The following is a 20336-nucleotide window of genomic DNA, read 5'->3' on the forward strand; positions in this document are numbered from 1 at the left end:
AGAGTTTTGATGTCTCAGGGAACTGAGGGTTACAGGGTAGGAAAATGGAATTGGAACCCAAAATTAGCCATGATCATTGTGAATGGCAGAGCTTGCTCAATGGGCCATATGATCTTATCCTGCTCCTTTTTCTTATGTTCTTACAAATTTAATCGCGGTGCTAAGTACATGCAAGCTTAGGCCATATACATGGTTCATATACACAGAGCAGTAGATTAATGATTAAATCATTGCCCAACTGACTGTACAGCAAACAAAATTCCTTGCTTGTTCATATCATAATTTGTAATGATCTTACTTCAGATGAGCAGATTTTCAGCTTGAAGTTTACCTTCCCAATGGCTGCTCTTCAGGGATGGACCTTGGAATTGGATAAGGTGCACAATGGTCATCAGCAGGCGTTGAAGGAGATGAATTGGGGATGTACACTGCACTCCAAAGCATCAAATTCCTTACATGGCACACTGGATGCAGTACCTGTTTTAAACAATTAAGTGTTTTGATTGGCTTATACAACCTACAGATGTTGTTCTTTGAATTTGTTTCCTTTTATAATACAGTACTTCAATTAAACAAACAAAATCTAATTGGAACTGTACAAAATTATATACTTTACTGTCAATAAAAATTGAGCATCAGGTACTAAAAACACATAAGAAAAATGCTTGTAATCAGGACCTTACTAAAATGTCATAAAATTGATCCCAGGAATGAAAATGGTAACACAAAAGTAGCATACCGCAAATGTTAGAAAGCCAAAACAAAAACTGAAATTGCTAGAAATGCTCAGAAGGTCAGGCAGCATCAGTAGGGAGAAAAGAGTTAACATTCCGAGTTGAGTGTACTTTCTGGTTCTCAAATGCCATTTCTAAGCACTGAACAATGCAAAGATAACATTCTCAGATTCTATACAATATGACTAAACTAACAAAGATCGGATCTTCTCTATGCCTTCACTTATCGCTTTTATACAACTGCCAAACCTTAAACAGACCATCGTTCGCAGCAAACTGCCCAGCCTTCAGGGCAACATCGATCACCACACCATACAACCCTGTCATGGCAACCACAGCAAGGCGTGTCAGAGTGTCGACATGGATACTACCATAATACGTGGGGACACCACCCACCACGTGCACGGCAAGTACTCATGTGCCCCGACCAACATTGTCTATCTCATACGCTGCAGGCAAGAATTCTCTGAGACATGATATATTGGCGAGACCAAACAGACAACTATGACAATGGATGAATGGACACCACGCAATGATTACCAGACAGGGATGTTCCCTCTTAGTCGGGGAAAGTTTAAATGGTCAAGGACACTTGGCCTCAGATCTTCGGGTGACCAACCTCCTAGATGGACTTCAGAATACACAACAACGCAGAATTGCCAAGCAAAGGCTGATAGCCAGGTTTGGTACCCATGAGGATGGCCTCAATCAGGATCTTGGGTTCATGTCACACTACAGGTGAGCCCACTTCACTCACTCACTCTCACAAACACATTGACATACCCCCCATAATCTCACTCACACACACCCTCTCATGGACATAGACTCTGTCACACTCATGCATACACTATCAAGCATGCACGCGCGCACATACACACTCACTCCAATGCACACACACACATGCAAGCGCGCACACACACACACACACACACACACACACACACACACACACACACACACACACACACCTATGGGGTGAATTTGCAGATTTGTATTTGCAATACATTCTATTTTGTTCATAAAGCACACACTCAAAAAGGCAGTCAGTCCATGTGACATTTTATAAATTCCTACCTTGGAAATAGAACCAGTCTGACTCAAGGTTGAGATGCAGAAGACTCCAACCTCACACATTTAATTCATTGTCTGAGCTGAGATGTTGCTTTTTTTTTTAAAACCTTCAATTATCTTGGGGCTGTGACTTGAAAGAAGTTCTGGGATTTACATATTAATCACTCAAAACCTGCATCCCCATTCTAAGTATTTAAAGACTTAACAGCAATTTAGGTTTGTTCAATACTTTGCATCAGTTGCCTGACACCTTGATCTTCTACTATAAATGTGGATCCTATGATGCTGCCCCACTAGCTACCTGATGAAGGAGCAGCGCTCCGAAAGCTTGCACTTCCAAATAAACCTGTTGGACTATAACATGTTGTTGTGTGATTTTTAAATTTGTCCTCCCCAGTCTAACACCGGCACCTCCACATCATCTGTATAATCTAATGAGAGATTATTTACAGTGGAACCTCGATTATCCAACATTCGATTATCCAAATTTTGGATTATCCGAACAAGATCGTAAGGTCCCGATGCTTCTTAAACTGTGTTATCAGGCACTTGATTATCCGAACAAAATAGTCCCCGCTCATGTCGTTTGGATAATTGAGGTTCTTCTGTATATTGAATTAAAGTTTCTCAAAATAATTAAAGCACAAGGAATGAAATGTTAGTTTATGTACCACAATCATTTTACAGAAACCAAACGTACAGTTTCAGACTGTGAGGTGTACAGGAGATTTTTGAAGGATTTGTTAGCAGGCCTCAGGAGCGACCAAACAGAGCAGGTTCTTTCCTGAGTGTGTTTCTCTTCACGCTCCTTTGCACTGTTGCACAGGAATGTTCCAAAAAGGCAAGAATATGTATGCTGTACCAATTTAGCCTAGAATAAACAGATAGGAATAAATTAATGAATTTGTTAAATTTTGGCAAACCTGTCTACTCCAAAGGAAAGGACCATCAGAAGAAAAATCTACTTACAAGGAATGCTTCATTAAACTCAAATGAACAAGGAAACTGTCTCTGTAACTGATGGACACAATCAAGCCACTGAAGAAACACAGGACAGCGCTCATTGAGATCATCTGAGTTTTCACCATGGCCACACCGATCAGCAAATTTATGACCAAAATCCAGCCACTCAGTTTCCACCAATATCTGAAAACCCTGAAAAATAACTGTTTGTGTTAGAATTCATGCAGCATGTGCATTGTTAAAAATACTGGGCTTTGTCAAGACTCAAAATTCATTTTTGCTCTGATTTTAGAACATGACCCCTTGTTTTGGAGCATGAACTAAAACTACAGCAAAGACGTCTATGTGTGGAACTGCAGGAGATGGGAGAGATACTAAACAAATATTTTGCATCAGTGTTTACTGTGGAGAACGATATGGAAGACATAGAAGGTAGGGAATTAAATAGCAACATCCTGAAAACTGTCAATATTAGAGGTAGGGGTGCTGGATGTCTTAAGATGCATAAGAGGTGGATAAATCCCCAGGACCTAATCAGATATACTCTAGAACTCCATGGAAAGTGAGGGAAGTGATTACTGGGCCTCTTGTTGAGATATTTATATTGATAGGCACAGATGAGGTGCTGGAAGACTAGAGGTTGGGTAACGTGGAGTCACAATTTAAGAAAGGTGGTAAGGAAACTCCATGGAACTATAGACTGGTGAGCCTGACATCAGTGATGGGCAAGTTGCCGGAGGGAATCCTGAGGGACAAGAATTACATGTATTTGGAAAAGCAAGGACTGATTAGGAATAGTCAACATGGCTTTGTGTGTAGGAAATCAGGTCTCACTAATTTGAGTTTTTTGAAGAAGTAACAAAGAGGATTGATAAGGGTGGAGCAGTGGACATGATCGAAAATGGACTTCAGTAAGGTGTTCAACAAGGATCCTCATGGTAGATTGGTTAGCAAGGTTAGATCTTGTGGAATACAGCAAGACTAGCCATTTGGATACAGAACTGGCTCAAAGATAGAAGGCAGAGGGTGGCGGTAGAGGGTGGCAATAGAGGGTTTCTTTTCAGACCAGAGGCCTGTAATCAGCAGTGTGCCACAACGATTGGTGCTGGGTCCACAGCTTTTCATCATTTATATAAATGATTTGGATGTGAACACAGGAGATATAGTTAGTAAGTTTGCAGATGACACCAAAATTGGAGGTGTAGTGGACAGTGAAGAAGGTTAACTAAAAGTATAAAGGGACCTTGATCAGATGGGCCAATGGGCTGAGGAGTGGCAGATGGAGTTTAATTTAAATAAATGTGAGATGCTGTATTTTGGTAAGGCAAACTGAGGCAGAACTTATTCACATAATGCTAAGGTCCTAGGGAATGTTGCTGAACAGAGACCTTGAAGTGTAGGTTCATAGCTTCTTGAATGTGAAGTCACAGGTAGACAGGATATTGAAGAAGACAATTGGTATGTTTGCCTTTATTGGTAGTGCATTGAGTCTAGGAGTTGCTAAATCATTTTGCGATTGTACAGGACATTGGTAAGGCCACTTTTAGAATACTGCATGCAATTCTGGTCTCCCAGATATAGTCAGGATGTTGTGAAACTTGAAAGGGTTCAGAAAAAGTTTACAAGGATGTTGCCAGGGTTGAATGGTTTGACCGATAGAAGATGCTGAATAGGCTAGGGCTATTTTCTCTGAAGCATGAGAGGCTGATGGCTGACAAGACAGGTTTATAAAATCATAAGGGGTAAATAGACAAGGACTTTGCCCCTGGGTGGGGAGTCCAAAACTCGAGGGCATAGGTTTAAGGTGAGAGGGAAAAGATTTAAAAAGGGACCTGGGGGAAATTTTTCTCACAGAGGGTGGTGCGTCTATGGAATGAGCTGCCAGAGGAAGTGGTGGAGGCTGGTATAATTATAACATTTAAAAGGCATCTGGATAGGTATATGAATAGTAAGGGTTTAGAGGGATAAGGGCAAATTTGACTAGATTTAATTAGGATATCTGGACAAGTTGGACCAAAGGATTTATTTCCATGCTGTATAGCTCAATGACTCCTGGATTTAAAAAAATATTTTTAGAAACATACTCAATAGCATGGCCTTGAAACAAGTTACTCACCTCGTGATGTTAAGAGTTCATCAATTGAAAAAAACTGTTGTTAATCTTTATGCATGTTTGATCAAGTTTGGATAAAAGCACCTATTCCACTCAATGCTTCCAACTGGAACTTTAATAGCAATTATGTTTATTTTAAACAGAAAATTATACCAAACAGACTTTGTCTTGAATATATTCAAAGTAGTACATCATAATTACTTAATAATTTCAACAAGGCTTCAATGTTTAGAAATCAAGTGTAAAGAAAGTATGTGCTGCTGTGATTTTTTTCCCCCAACTATTAAATGTAGTATTTTCATGGAAAAAGTTAATATTTTGAGGCCGAAAGTGCATTTTTTCACCACTAATAATATAATGCATAGTATGACATGTTTTTTTTAAATCATCTCCAAAGTTTTACTCATTATACAAGAAAATCATTTTGTAAAATATTTTCAAGTTCAGTAATTAAACACCGCTTTTGAAAATGTACAGTTTTTGCAAAATCACCCTGAATAACACTAAACTTTATCTTTCCTAACTGGCACTGCTTCTTTAAAACCTGCTAATGCAACTTTTCAGCATAGTAAGTTACAATAAAAATGAACAGATACACACACACACCTCTATGGTTCTGTAGTAAGGATCCAGCAGTAATTTTGATAGAGCCACAATTTGTGGTGTTCGGTCCCAGCCATCAGAACAGTGGACCAGAACAGGCCGCTGGTCACGATCGACTGCATTAATTACAAGTAGCGCTGCTTTCAAAAGCATGGATAGATGCTGAAGCCATTTGGTACTTTCTAATGCTGATAACCAACTGCTGATCAAAAATCAAATCAATTAGGAAAATATTTTAGAGATTTTGTGTGTCCCTTTGCATCAAACAATTAAACCAATTAATTGAGATTAGATTTCAACCTCTTATTGAGTACAAAATACTGATAGTTTTAACTTATTTCTGAGAAAACTATAATCATAACATTGTCTGTCTAAAAATAACTTATTCACTTTCCATATAATTCAAACATGTAACAAAAAAATGAAAATGCTTAAAATTTCCCACTTGAGTTTTAAAAAAAAACACTTACTTGGCAGGATCTGGCATCTGTGTACAAAGAAATCTCAATGACTGAAAACTCTTTCGAATGGAGTGAATGTTTGCCATACCCATAAATACTACTTCACAGTTCGGGTAATATTCTGCAACAGAATTTGCATTTGGGAAATGATAAGTTATTATTAAAACAAAAAGCCAAAGCCATCTTTTTATAATGTCAACATGTAATGAGGAATGATCTCAATTATTCCCAAATGACTGGAGTCATTTCTTAACAATAGGTCAAAGTTTTCTGACTCTGGCTTTACTAGTCCATAATTTTGTTTCAATAAAGTAGAGGAGTGAAAAATTATGTATTGTTAAATGCAAACAGAACGGAATGGTAGTGCAAAGTCAAGCACAAAAACGAATTTTATGAGCCTTACAGGCTCCAAACATTTTCCTTGTATGCTTGTGTGCTTAACTCCCTACACAATACTTTCATAAGTTCTTCATGGCTACACATGTACATCCAAAAAATGGCATTGACAATAGTTGTGAGCAGAAGACATTTTTAACTCCTTTTTCCCCACTGTTAGAAGACATACTTTCACATTAGGGATAGTTAGGTTGAACGTAAAGCTGAAGCTTCTACTTTGCCACACCATCAGAAAAGCTCCCTCATGGCAATTTCCCCCCCCCCATTTCTACACATGTTCCTGTGAAAAGATGATCACAAGATAATTTTTACAGACTCCTTTTACTCCATCCATTCAGAATTAACTATTTAAAATGTTTTTAAAATTATTTCAGGGACCTTTCTTCTTAGCCACTTTGTGCCCTTCTGTGAATTCCACCAAGAAGCCAGAGTAGCTTGGTTATTAAAGGCAGCCAGGTCGGGTTACTACGAGGAAGCTGCAAGTTAATTTTTTCACCCAAAGGTTGGTAAAAATATGGAACATGCTGCCTGGGAAAGTGGTAGATATCGGTACTTTGAGCATTTAAGAAGCATCTAGATGAATACCTTAAATGCCAGGACATGGTAGGCTGTGGACCAACTGCAGGTAGTTGCGATTGATTTAGTTTGTTGGTCAGTGTGGACATGGTGGGCTGAAGGGCCTTTTTCTGTGCTGTATCACTACATAAATAGAGGCATAATATAAAAGCAAGGAAGTATTGCTACACCTCTGCAAATCATTAGTCAGACCATATTTGTAGTATCGGTGTTCAGTTCTGGGGACCTTATTAAAGGAAGGATGTTAAAGTCCTGGAGTGAGTACAAAGGAGATTTACTAGAATGATGCTTAGAATGAGAGATTTTAGAAATAAGGAAAGATTAGAGAAATTGATATTATTGTCCTTGGAGCAGAGAACATTAAGAGGTGGCCTTATTGAGGTGTTCAAAATTATGAACACTATTGACAAGGTAAAGGAGGACATTCTGTTTCCACTAATTGCTAGGTCAGTGACTACAGTCACAAATTCAAAACTGTCAGCAAGAGCTAGGAATGAGATGAGGAGAAACTTCTTTACTCAGGATTGTTAGGATTTGGAACGGCTACCTGGAATAGCACTGGAGATGGACTGACAGGAAGTTTTCAAAAGAGAACTAGATATATATTTGAGTGTGATGAATTTAGAGGGCTACAGAGATAGGGTTGGAGAATAGAACTAGCTAGATAATTCTTTCAGGATCTGGTACAGACACGATGGGTCAAATGGTCTCTTTCTGTACTGTAAAATTTCATGATTCTAAACATGTTTCCGCTGATGGGTGAGTGCCGAACCAGAGGACACAGCTTAAATATACGGGGTAGACCATTTAGGACAGAGATGAGGAGAAACTTCTTCACCCAGAGAGTGGTGGCTGTGTGGAATGCTCTGTCCCAGAGGGCAGTGGAGGCCCAGTCTCTGGATTCATTTAAGAAAGAGTTGGATAGAGCTCTCAAGGATAGTGGAATCAAGGGTTATGGAGATAAGGCAGGAACAGCATACTGATTAAGGATGATCAGCCATGATCATATTGAATGGTGGTGCAGGCTCGAAGGGCAGAATGGCCTACTCCTGCACCTATTGTCTATTGTAAACAATGATGTAAGCAACTGGGATAATGATGGATGGTCTGAGTCTCCAAGGCACAGGCAGTTGTTAGATACCTTTTGTTTGTCATTTACATAAATGATTTTGATGAAAATACAGTAGGCATAGTTAGTAAGTTTGCGGACAACACCAAAATTGGTGGCATTTCAGACAGTGAAGAAAGTTTTCTAAGATTACAAAGAGATCTTGATCAAATGAGTCAATGGGCTGAAAAAATGGAGTTCAATCTGGATAAATGCGAGGTATTGCACTTTGGTACAACAAACAAGGGTAGGACTTCTTCAATTAATGGCAGGACCTTATGTAGTATTGTAGAACAGCGGGGCCTAGGGGCATAGGTACATAATTCCTTGAAGTTTGCGTCATATGTAGACAGGGTGGTTAAAAAGGCATTTGGCATGCTTATCTTCATTGTTTAGTCCTTTCGGGATAGGAGTTGGGATGTTATGTTGAGATTGCACAAGATATTGGTGAGGCCTCTTCTGGAATACTGTGTCCAGATCTGGTCACCGAGTTACCAGAAGGATATTATCAAGCTGGAGATAGTTCAGAAGAGATTTACCAGGATGTTGCCAGGTATGGAGAATTTGAGTTATAAAGAAAGACTGGATAGGCTGGGACTATGTTCACGGTAGTGTAGGAGGTTGACAGCCGATCTGAAAGTAGTTTATAAAATAATGAGGGGTATAGATTGAGTTGATGGTAGTTGTCTTTTCCCTATGATGGGGGATTTCAAGACTAGGAGGTACACTTTTAAGGTGAGAGGAGAGAGATTTTAAAAAAGTATAAGTTGCAAATTTTTTTGTTTTTTACACAGAAGGCGGTTTGCGTGTGGAACGAACTTCCCAAGAAAGTGGTGGATCCAGGTACAACATTTAAAAGACGTTTAGAAAGCTACATGAATAGGAAAGATTTGGAGGGATATGGTCCAGCAGCAGGCAGGTGGGACTAGTTTAGTTTAAGACCATGTTCAGTCTGGACCGGTTGGACCAAAGAGTCTGTTTTCGTGCTGTATGATTCTACGTCAGGTTTGTAATGGTTAAAATATAAAGTAACTGTTTAATTCCATGATTGAATGAGTTTGGAGATACCTAATTAGCATTTCAACTTGGATGGAAGTCAAATGTGATTCACTACGCCATGGAGACAGGTTTTCAGAGGCCAAGAGTCTATAGGAAGCCACAGCAGGGTTGGGTGTAGGTTTTCCTGGACAGTCTGCAAGGTTCTGACAGAAAGAAGAGAGTGATGGGCAGCAAAGTTCAATTGTTCATCAAGCAGGGTGCACGTAGGAGCTTGCATTTAGATTGGAAAAACCAGGTTTGTGGCAATTTAAACAAAACTGGAACATTCACCTTTTTTAGCTAGGGACAAAAATCAGTTCAGAGAGTAGAAGCTGAGAATAACCTTTCTTTAAGCTTTTTAGGTTCTTGCAGAACGAATTGTCCACACAAGGGATAGACTAAATGATAACTATGACGGGGGGTAGGGGATTTTGGGATGCTGTACGTGTCAAGTGTGGGGTTCCTTTCTGTGATTTAGACTAGCTAATGTCTGGAAGTGGTTTGTCAATGTTGCTTTAGTTTATTAAAACAAAAGTCTTGAAACTTGAAATCTTCTCATGTGATTCTTTCAACCATTCACCGAATGTTCACAATCATTGGTATCTTCATCATAACCACCTGTCTACGTGATATCCAATCTCATGTACTTCTGCAGCATCATTTTTTTCACACACTTTCTATTGAGGTGAAAACCAAAGTTCCTCTTGTTTCCTTGCAGCTCAGATAAATAATAAAGTTTTTTTTGCAGTGTTCAATGCTTAATTGTCTCTTGTGTCTAGGTGACAAGGAATGGAGTAATCTCTTGGATTGACTTTATTAATAGATAATTTAGCCCTAAATTTTTAATGTCAAGACCACCCAAAGTTGTGTCACAAACTATTTTTCATCTGAGCAATTCAAACTCAGGATTTAATAGTGAAAAGGGGAGTGCTTTAACTTATTATATCATGCAAACTTCAAAGTAGGTTTATTTACAATAAATAAATACTTGAACAAATAGCACAAAATTATCAGCAGTTATAAAGTAGGCACAGTAAAAACAGATATAGTTCACTCAATTGTTAATTTCTGGTATTAATGAGCAATCTCTTGATCCAAAAATCTGCTAATATTAGCCTCCAAAATGCTGGTTGGCCATTTCTTTAAAACTTGAAATGCAAGCTATGTCAATTTCAAATAATCTATTCAGCATTACTATTTACATTTCCTTGCTGATACTCACCAGGGCATTCACACCCACCACCCTTTGCCCTGTTAGCTACTGCTGCTGCATATGACCTAGCATCCAAAATCATAAGTTTGTGTGGTGGACTGCATAAATTTTCTACTCCAGCTGGATTAGTCATTGAAGAATCTAAAATGAAAAGACAATTAACCTTAGTTTGTGCCATGATGTGGTGTTGTTGTGGGTTGGACAAATTTAAAAATCACATACCACTAGGTTATAGTCCAACAGCTTTATTTCAACTTGGATGAAAATCAAATGTGATTCACTATGCCATAGAGACAGGTTTTCAGAGGTCAAGTGTCAATAGGAAGCCACTGCAGGATTGAATGCCCCAGAGGGCAGTGACTTGAAAGAAATTCTGGGATTTGCATATTAATCTTTTGGAACATGCATCTCCACTCTAACTGATTAAAGATTTAACAGCAATCTCAGGTTTGTTCAATACATTTGTTTCAGTTGTATGGCCTTTGATCTTTTACTTAAAAATTCTCCTCTGTCACTAGCACCTGAAGGAGGAGTGAGGCTCTGAAAACCTGTGTTTTCAAATAAACTGGTGTTGTGTGATTTTTGAGCTTAGTTTGAGCAATGGTGTAAAGTACAAACAAAAGAACTACAAAGTGCTATAGGAATTTAACAATAACTGAAAATACTAAATTTGTACTGGAACTGCATACTAAATGCAAAAACCACTTAATCTCTTACCGAATTCCACATCAGACAGGTCACTACCATTAGAAAAGTCTCGTACACAGTTGCCGTTAACATGTTTGGTGGAATTGCTGTCCATGGCACAAGCTTTTGCAACAGACTTTATCAGGTGCTCATCATCTGAATTTCTCCAACCCCACCAACTGACTTCTGGCTGACTACAACGTGCAATCACTGCACCGTTGCCTTGGTGCCTGAGAAAACAGCAAGAAAGTACTTATCAAGTATATAAATTTTGCATTTGTGATATTGATTTATTTTAGATTAATTTGGAGTGGATAACAGGATATGGGAGTCTGACCATTCTAGGAATAATGGATCGGGAAGCATCAATCTAATTCACATGATTGTAAATCACAGTGCACACTGGGGAAAGTAATGTGTTTGTATTTATTCATGGAAGGGAGATGGGTGATGTTGCAAAGAAATAGACACAAGATCAAGATGTAGGATAGGAATGGTTTGGAGGTATATGGGCAAAATGCTGGCAAATTGGAATAGGTCAGATTAGGACGTCTGATTGGTGCAGACGAGTTGGACCAAAGGCCCTGTTTCTGTACTGTATGACAGTATGTACACAAGATAGAATGTTACCAGACATGGTTAACCCATACAAACAGATAAAAACCCTTTTAAGAAGGTACCCAGAGATATAATTAGTGATTGAATAGTAAACTGGGACATGTACCAGTGGGCACAAATATGTCATTTTCATTTACATTTCAAATCTTTGTGCCTCTGCTATGGAGACATGAAGTATACATTACAACAGATCTATTCTCATATCTTTGTGAAGCAGGCTCAAGGGTGCCATTGGTAGAAAGTAATTGATGCTAGTCTTCTAATAATACTTAGGTCCAGTCAAGGATAGTAGGGGGAAGTTGCGTGTGGAGGCGGAAGAGATTGGGGAGACACTGAATGAATACTTTGGAAGAGAAATTACAGGAAAAAATCCATTAATGTGAGAGATTTATTATTGTGGGTTCTTATTGCAACCAAATGTTCTGCCATTTTTAGCTGTATAAATTGTTGAGATATATCAAAAGTAATTCATGCATCAAAGTATGATATGCTTGAAACATCTAGAAAACATGCTCTGATAGAAGTTAACATTCTTTATGTTTTCAAAATAAAAAATGTGTTTAAAAACTGATAACATCTTTGAAAAAGTTGAATAGTATTTTTAAGTTTTGCACTATGAACTTGCAGCGTATATTTAATATTTTGTAAAGTAATTAGTGTCATCTAAAGGAAAAGCAGAACAGTACATACTGTCAAGAAATAAAAGCCAGACGAGAGAAAAGTAAATGTGCTTGCAGTATTCATCTTTCATTTTAACTGCACTAATATCTCCTGCAGACTATGCTTTTAATTAAAAAAAAGGGAGGAATGTGCCAAGAACAGCGTGGAAACAATATTTAAGATTCACTATATGTATATAGGTACAAGCAGTGCCAAGTTAAAGTGCCTCAAAGCTTGGAACTCATTTTGCTTTTCCTTGCCTCCATTTTCCTGGTTTTAGATTATGTATTTATTTTTATAGAGCAATCCAAATTGAAAGCATAATTCCCCTCAATTTTGGCTAACTCCTGGCTGAGAAAGAAACAGCAGCATGGAAAGAGCTGACTTGAGGAAGCTAAGATGGCAGTGGTAAGAGGAACAGGGGCAAGAATTAGGAGTAGCAAGCCATCTGTCCACAAGTGTTGCTCCACTATTTGATTTAGATCATAGCTGATCGGATTGTGGTCTCAACTCCACGTTACACTCTGTCCCCGTAACCCCGAACTCCCTTATCATCAAATATCTAACGCAGCTACGAGTATATTCAAGGATCTAGTTTTCACTGTTCTCTGCTCAAGAGAATTCCACAGACATGCAATCTTGTGGATGAAATAATTGCTGCTCATTTCAATCTTAAATGTGAGATTCCTATTTTTTAAAATGGTGTCACCTCATTCTAGATTCCCAAATAAGAAAACATGTTCCCTAAGGGAAAACAGTGAAGGAGAGATCTGAGAACACTTCTTAAGATTGGACAAGAAACTTCTCAAACACAGGGATTGAATGTGTTGCCAAATATCATTGCTCCAGAAGTTGCTAAAAGCACACAGTCAACAGTCCGAGAGCCAAAGTTATTCAGATTAAATGAGCTATTAAGGCAAATGGACAGCAAATAAATTGAAAAACTCAATAAAGAAGTAAATATTCATCAAAACTGGTTTTGAATGCTCAGAAAATTATAAATAACTACACAAGAATAACTTACAGCTGCCTGCAAATGGCTCATGATTTATAATTCTTTAAAAAAGTCCAGAATAAATCATTTCCTAGATTAGACAACTGTGATAATAAAATAGAGGTAGGCAGATGGCTTTTGGTCAGTTCTTGCTTCAATTTTGGACTTGGAACTGATGAGAATGTTTTGAATACAATTTGAATGAACATCAACTTATTTAATTGCAGATATTCAAATATTATTGTAAAAGACTCCAATCATCCTTTTTTTACCATAACTTTGGAAAAAGGCAATTAAATAATTTAGAACTGTGACTATCGACAAGATGCACTGCAGACATTCACCAAAGATTCTTAGATGACACCTCCCAAATCCACGAATGCGTCCATCAGATACGTAGGTACACCATGTTCCCTTCGAAGTCACTAATCACTCTAACTTGTTTTAAGTGAGAAGGTGGATAGCTCTCCATATAAAATCATTTTCCATTATTTTGTTTCACCAGATATATTTTACATGCAAAAATATTACTGAACATCATGCTCCATACACAGAGGATCCTTGCACTATATTAAACTTATTTTGTCAGATCTTTAAAAATTAATTATTCACACCTGTAGACAACACTTGGAATCCTCTTCCATGATCTGAAGTTTCCAACGCTTTCAAGCTCTTTATCAGTTAACCAAGCTGGTACAAGTAACTGCTGTGGGTAACTGGCACACAATCTGCATTTCAGGATAAAATAACATTTAACTCAATACTTATTTCATTTTAATTGCAGTGGCAAATAATGTAAAAAACAATACCTTACATAACACCAAAGCATAGTTAATCACACAAACGCACTGCTTGTGAGGAAGGTGGAAGCAAAGATGAAGAAGAATTTTCAAAAGGAGACTGGACAGGGACTTGAGAAAAATAAATTTTCCAGGTCACAGGGCTAGCAGCAAGGGCATGGAACTTACTGAAAATGTTGTACAAAAACACCACATGGACTCGACTAGTCAAATCTGATTCTGAAAATTGCAGATACTTAAAAGGGTACTTATAGATTTGTAATAGAAGATAACATATTTGGCACCCATTCAAATATACAAATAAAAATGCTTAATCAATATTTCTAATATTTTAGTCAGACAAAATGTTCAAGAAAATAAAAAGAGATTTAGCATTAGTTATGTAGCTTAGTTCACATCAACTCATGAAACAGATGCTTCAATTTTCCACTTGGAACTGATGAGAATGTTTCGAATAAAATTTGAATGAACAACTTATTTAATTGCAGAAATTTAAATATTATTGTAAAAGACTCCAATCATCTTTTTTAGCATAACATTGGAAAAATACATTTTGGCAAAATGTTTTGCTACTTCAGTAACTATTTACCTCGCCTACAATGTTAGGTATTCTAGTACTTATTGAATAGATAACATTTTTGTGTTCCTCTTCAGGGAAGTGGTTAAATTAATAAAGAATTCACCTTTATTTCAAGTAGATAGTAATTTTGGAATCCACATATAATTTGACAAAATGCTGTGATACTGCACAAGACAAGACTGACCTAACTTTGTTGAAAAAAAATTGAGAAAATCAAACAACAATGAAAAACGTATTCATATTTTCAATGATCCGCTATATTGGGACCAAATATTTGTACCAAATTAGTCAGCACTAGAGGATAGAAGATTGAAGATTCAGTTATAAAAAACAATTACAAAAGTAACAACACCATAGTTCTTACTTGTATTTGTCATTGATGTTGGTAATCCTCCATGCATTTTGCATATCAAAGCACATTCGTTCAACCTCATTTTTAAATCTTGAAACAACATGCTCTCCTGGAGAAGAACAATGGTGAGACTACAGAAATCAACAATTCAAGTGGCTTCTCATTCTCTGGCTTTAGACGTCATCACTAACTTCCCCAATTACACAAAACATCTGAATCACAAGACTTTAGCATAAATTATCTACTGAACTTCCACTGTGAATTAAATATAATTATGATTTTGAGATTAGCTGTGACCATTAGGTTGAAAAGTTAAACTTACACAACTTTCTCCAGTCTATTTATTTGGCTCAGAGTGGTATACAGTTTCAAATGCATCAGTTATGTTTTGATACTTCAGTCAAATAGCTATGCTGGAAGTAAATACTTCGACAGTAGTGATGATGGTTATTTGCCTATTACATATCGCAGTGAATTTATGCATGTAATCAGTGAAGCAAGGATCACTTCTCAGACTTATTCCCTAAGGTGCCTCTTTGGTCTCTCTTCTTTTTCATATATCTAATAAGCTCTTACTCTGTTTTTGTATTACTCGCTAGCTTGCCCTCAGTTTATTTTCTTCCTGTAATTTGTTTTGGTCATCTTCTATTGGTTTTGAAACACGCCCAATCCTCTAGTTTACCACTAAATCTTTGCCACATTGCATGTTTTTTTTCTTTCAATTTGATACTATTCTTAACTTCCTTGTTGACATGTTAACTTGCCTCTTCCATAACTCCAGCGAGGCCTGGCCAAGTTAATACTGATTCAGTGATGAAGCTTGAATTCGAGTGACTGTATGGCAGTTTATTTCTGAAAAGATGGCATGTTTTGAAACAATCATGATTTTTAGGTCTAAAACTGAGAAGGTTTTCAGGTTGAACACAAAGCTAATGAATTTTATTGTTGTTCATTCTTAATATCAAGCAGCAACTGCAGTTCTTGTCTGCCAAATTCAGAAATGTCATTTTTGACCATTGTAACTGTTTACTGTAACACCACTTCCTTCCTGAATGAAACAGTGTAGTGAGGAAATAAACTTTATATTGTACTATACAAAATAATTAACATAATTGGATAATACCTGGTCGGCACAAGTTTCCATGTTGTTCTTTTTCACTAGCATACACATCCATACACCAAGCATGATAAGCAAAGGCAAAAAGGTCTTCTATCCTTGCAGGTGGTCGTATCACATTGTTCATACGTTTTACCCACTCTTGACATTGTTCAAAAGTAGAAAATTGACATCTATTTATTTGTTTAAAAAAATGTGAATGAAAAAGGTTAAAACTTTTAGAGCAACTGTTAAAAAAAAAGTTACAATTAAAATTGAATGCTCACTTTTGTAATGCCACCCATTTTTAACATTCCTTGTTGCTGGGCATATTTATTAAAAGGGACAACTTTTTAGGCTTAATATTGGCTCAGCTTTCATTCAATCAAAACATATCCCCCTTTGAGTCAGAAGGGTCAAGCCTCATTCCGGTCATTGGAGCATATAGGCGAGGTCAACACTTCAGTACAACAGTGAGGGAGTGCTGAGCTAAACCATTGGGGGTACTTTTTTTTTAAAAAAGATAAATTGTTGAAAAAAAAAGCATCAGTTTGATTCACTGTTCAGCATAAGAGATCCCATGACACCAACCTAAGTGAAAGATCACAGCTTTCTTGGTGTCCTGGTCAACTGTGGCTCATGTGTGGAATGAACTGCCAAAGAAAATGGTAGATGTAGGTACAGTTACAACATTTAAAAGACATTTGGATAGATACATAAACAGGAAAGATTTAGAGGAATACAGGCCAACCGCAAACAAGTGGGACTAGTTTAGTTTGGGAAACTTGGTCGGCATGAATGAGTTGGACCGAAGGCTCTGTTTCCATATTGTATGACTCTTATAATCAAGTATTAAAAGAGACGTACCTTCTAATAAATCTCACTATTGTCGGTGGAACCTTGCTTGTGCAAACTGCCACATTTCTCTACACTAAACAGTAATTATGTTCAAAAGGTTCAGTGGCTATGCAACACATTGACCTGATGCAAAAGTGTTGATATACACTTCATACAGTGGATTCTGCTATAATGCAGTAGTTTTGTTCTCATACAATTCTGTGTTTAAGAAAATCATGTAAAGCAGCACCACTTAAACTAACACGGCCAGAACCACGTTATAACTAATACAAGTTTTAAAAGTTCGCACTTTAGAAAGAATATCCTCAATTTGTCACACATTATAGCAAATTCGCATTAATGAAATGTATATTATAGCAGAATGACCTGTGCTACTTTTTAAAAAGAAGTTTTAAAAAGAAGTTACCAAACATTTATTGTTCGGTACTCATCTGAATTGAATTATATGAATGACAAAATATTCAAAGTTTGTGAGAAGATTTGTTGCTGTGGTTCTGTTCGCCGAGCTGGAAGTTTTTGTTGCAAACGTTTCGTCCCCTGTCTGGGTGACATCCTCAGTGCTTGGGAGCCTCCTGTGAAGCGCTTCTGTGGTGTTTCCTCCGGCATTTATAGTGGCCTGTCCCTGCCGCTTCCGGTTGTCAGTTTCAGCTGTCCGCTTCCTGTTTGTCCTATATAGTGTTTTGTGCAGTCCTTGCATGGGATTTTATACACTACATTAGTTTCTGCCTCTACCACTCTTAGAGGAGCAAATTCTAAATTTCTACCAGATTCTGGTGAAAAGGTTTTTCCTCACATCTCCTCCAAATCTTTTGTCCTCTACCACAAGTTTATGCTTCCTGGTCATTAATCCCTCCATCAAAGGGAATAGTTTCTTCCTATCTATGCCGCTCATAATTGTATACATCTCAATCATGTCCCCTATTAATCTCCTCTGTTCTAAAGGAAACAATCTCTGTTCAAAACAAACTCCCCATTGGGCTGAATAGCTAGAATGTGCTTAAAATCTATACTTAAATCAGACACTTATTAAGCAGGTTCAGCAAACTTCCAAAACCAAAGACAATTACACAAACCTACTTTGCATCAGCACGTATCCCTAATATCATAACAGAATACAGGTTCATGTTGGTTAATTCCCATGTGACAATTTCAAACTATTATGCCATCAAATCGTCAAAAGTATGGCACAGAATAATTGTGTGACAGTGTGCTGCTTAATTGTGTATGTCATTTTTCAGGGCAGCAAGAAGAAGGAAGAGATCAACAGGTACCATTCCAAGATTTTTAAAACTTTGTCAAATTTAACAAGAATTTCAGTTACAGTCACAGAATGCACCCAATCAGCCCATTGTCTCTGTACCGATTTAGTGCTATTTCACCAACCTCTCCATAACCTTGCACATTATTTCTATTTAAGTAATTATTTAATGCCCTCTTGAATGCCTCAGTTGAACCAGCTTCCAGTTAGCACATTCCAGATTCGAATATCTCAGTGTGCAAATGTTTTTTTCTCTCTCATTGCATTTTTTTTTGTGATTCACCTTAAGTCTGTTTTTGATTCTTTTACAAGTGGGAACAGTTTTTCCAGCCTATACTATCCAGACCTCTCAGGAATTTGAAACTTCAATCAAACGTCCTCTTAGCCTTCTCCTCTCCAAGGGAAACAGTCCCAACTTCTCCAATCTATTTGGAAAATTGAAGTTTCTCATCCCTGAAACAATTCCCATAAATTTCTTCTGCACTCTTTCAGTACCCTCACATTCAGTTTAATGTGTAGCAGCCAGAATTATAAATAATATTCCAAGGAGAGGCGTAACTAATATCTTGGACTGTATGCTTCATTATCTGCTTTTCCCACCTGTCCTGACACCTTAAGTGACTTATGCACAGATAACCTAGTCATATTAAGTCAATTAAACACTCATGGCATTCTTATTGTACAACTAATTTAGGTCCAATTATCCCAAAATTTGCATTACTAGTTTGCTTATTTTATAAGTGGAAACTCTCAAAATGTGTCAGTGACTAACTACAAATAACTGTAAATGCAAATTGTTTCTTTTTAGTTAATGCCAACTAATGGAAAAGTTTAATCTAAAAAGGTACCAAGCATTTTAAAAGTCTAAAAACATCTAGAATCTAAAATTATGTACCTGATAACTTTGCAGTCTTTACAAGTCAAATGAAGCTGGAACATCTCACGGCATTCAATACTTTCAATCAGCTGCAAAGGAACCTTTCAAAACAATCAAGTTTAAAAAAAATCAGTTACTTAATAATATAATAATAATACTAGGTCAACATAAACCCTCAAAAGGTAAGCTGCTGTAGATAGGCAAACTGCAAGCTCTTGTAGATCAACATTACCACCTTTGGTAACTCAGAAAAGAAAATTCTGAATTATACATACATCAGCCAGATTATTAATAAGCTGTTGTTTTCCAGCTCCAAAATGCGGTAATTGTAAAGCCTTAAAACAGTAAAGCCACTGAAGAATTTCATTATTTTGATTTGGATACAAAAATTTTAATATGAAACTTTAAAAGGCACATTTTTTTCATGTTCAGGCCTCAAATTCTGACAGGTAAAAGGATCCAATTTTATTTGTCACAAAAATCGTGTCTGTGCATATACTGGAAACGATTGATCAGAAATCAATTCCTAAATCCACATCTAGAATGGAAATTACAATACAAGTGAGAATGTTTACATTTATAATGGAACATCTAAGAATGGAATATATGACTCGACAAAAGAATCTTGCTTTTGTTTGGTCCAAATATCCCCTGCTTTCTAACCTCCTTTATACAAAGACTGCCTTTTTGTCATGGTCTCTCATGCAATAACAAAGACGGATTGGATTAGTATTAGGTACCAGAGGTGGCACAAAAGGTGCAGACAGCACAGTTGCATGGAGGAAGAGCATCAACATGCTTCAGCACACTTGAGCTGATATGGCAGGGTAGAGATAAAATCTCCCATGGTAAGATTAGTGCTCAATGGCTCAGTGGTAAATGTTCATCCTGTCCAAACATTTGCTTATAGAGTCTGACTGACACACAATTTGGGAAAACCTAAATAGAAGAGGCTGTATTTGTCAATTCATCATATATGACATAAAGCAAAAGGCTAGTCGTGCCCCTGTCTATTGAAAATTAATGTGCAATGCAGTAATAGCAACATCTGTTAATCCTTGCTTCACAGAATGGTAACAACACCATGTAAAAGAAAATTCCAGAACACCCATTATTCACAATTGTTTCAGAATTGTCACTGTAACAGCCATTTCTTTTCACAAATCATGAGTAACACCTCAAGAAAATTGACTAGTATAGGTAAAATGTTCCAAGATGTGCATTATATTTCAGGTGCCACAAAAGTACACATTTAAAACAGGAGAATGCTTATTTTGTCA

At 37.2% G+C, this 20336-nt stretch overlaps 1 protein-coding gene across 8 annotated transcripts in view; it reads right to left on the reverse strand.

The window, feature by feature from the left end:
- Window positions 1-20336, reverse strand: part of mtmr3 (myotubularin related protein 3) — a 98374-nt gene that overhangs the window by 31627 nt on the left and 46411 nt on the right. For 6 of the 8 annotated variants that reach the window (XM_043715815.1, XM_043715814.1, XM_043715819.1 and 3 more), the window contains 11 exons: window positions 19075-19157; window positions 16091-16257; window positions 14980-15076; window positions 13850-13963; window positions 10994-11193; window positions 10286-10417; window positions 5955-6066; window positions 5488-5686; window positions 2775-2960; window positions 2506-2676; window positions 332-477 (listed from right to left, as the gene is read on the reverse strand). In XM_043715815.1, coding sequence (XP_043571750.1) covers window positions 332-477; window positions 2506-2676; window positions 2775-2960; window positions 5488-5686; window positions 5955-6066; window positions 10286-10417; window positions 10994-11193; window positions 13850-13963; window positions 14980-15076; window positions 16091-16257; window positions 19075-19157 — 1607 coding nt within the window. The remainder of the gene's footprint in view (window positions 1-331; window positions 478-2505; window positions 2677-2774; window positions 2961-5487; window positions 5687-5954; window positions 6067-10285; window positions 10418-10993; window positions 11194-13849; window positions 13964-14979; window positions 15077-16090; window positions 16258-19074; window positions 19158-20336) is intronic. The other 2 variants (XM_043715818.1, XM_043715823.1) reach the window with 1 other exon arrangement.

The sequence above is a fragment of the Chiloscyllium plagiosum genome, chromosome 25, assembly GCF_004010195.1.
Source record: "Chiloscyllium plagiosum isolate BGI_BamShark_2017 chromosome 25, ASM401019v2, whole genome shotgun sequence".
NCBI classification, from domain to species: Eukaryota; Metazoa; Chordata; class Chondrichthyes; order Orectolobiformes; family Hemiscylliidae; genus Chiloscyllium; species Chiloscyllium plagiosum.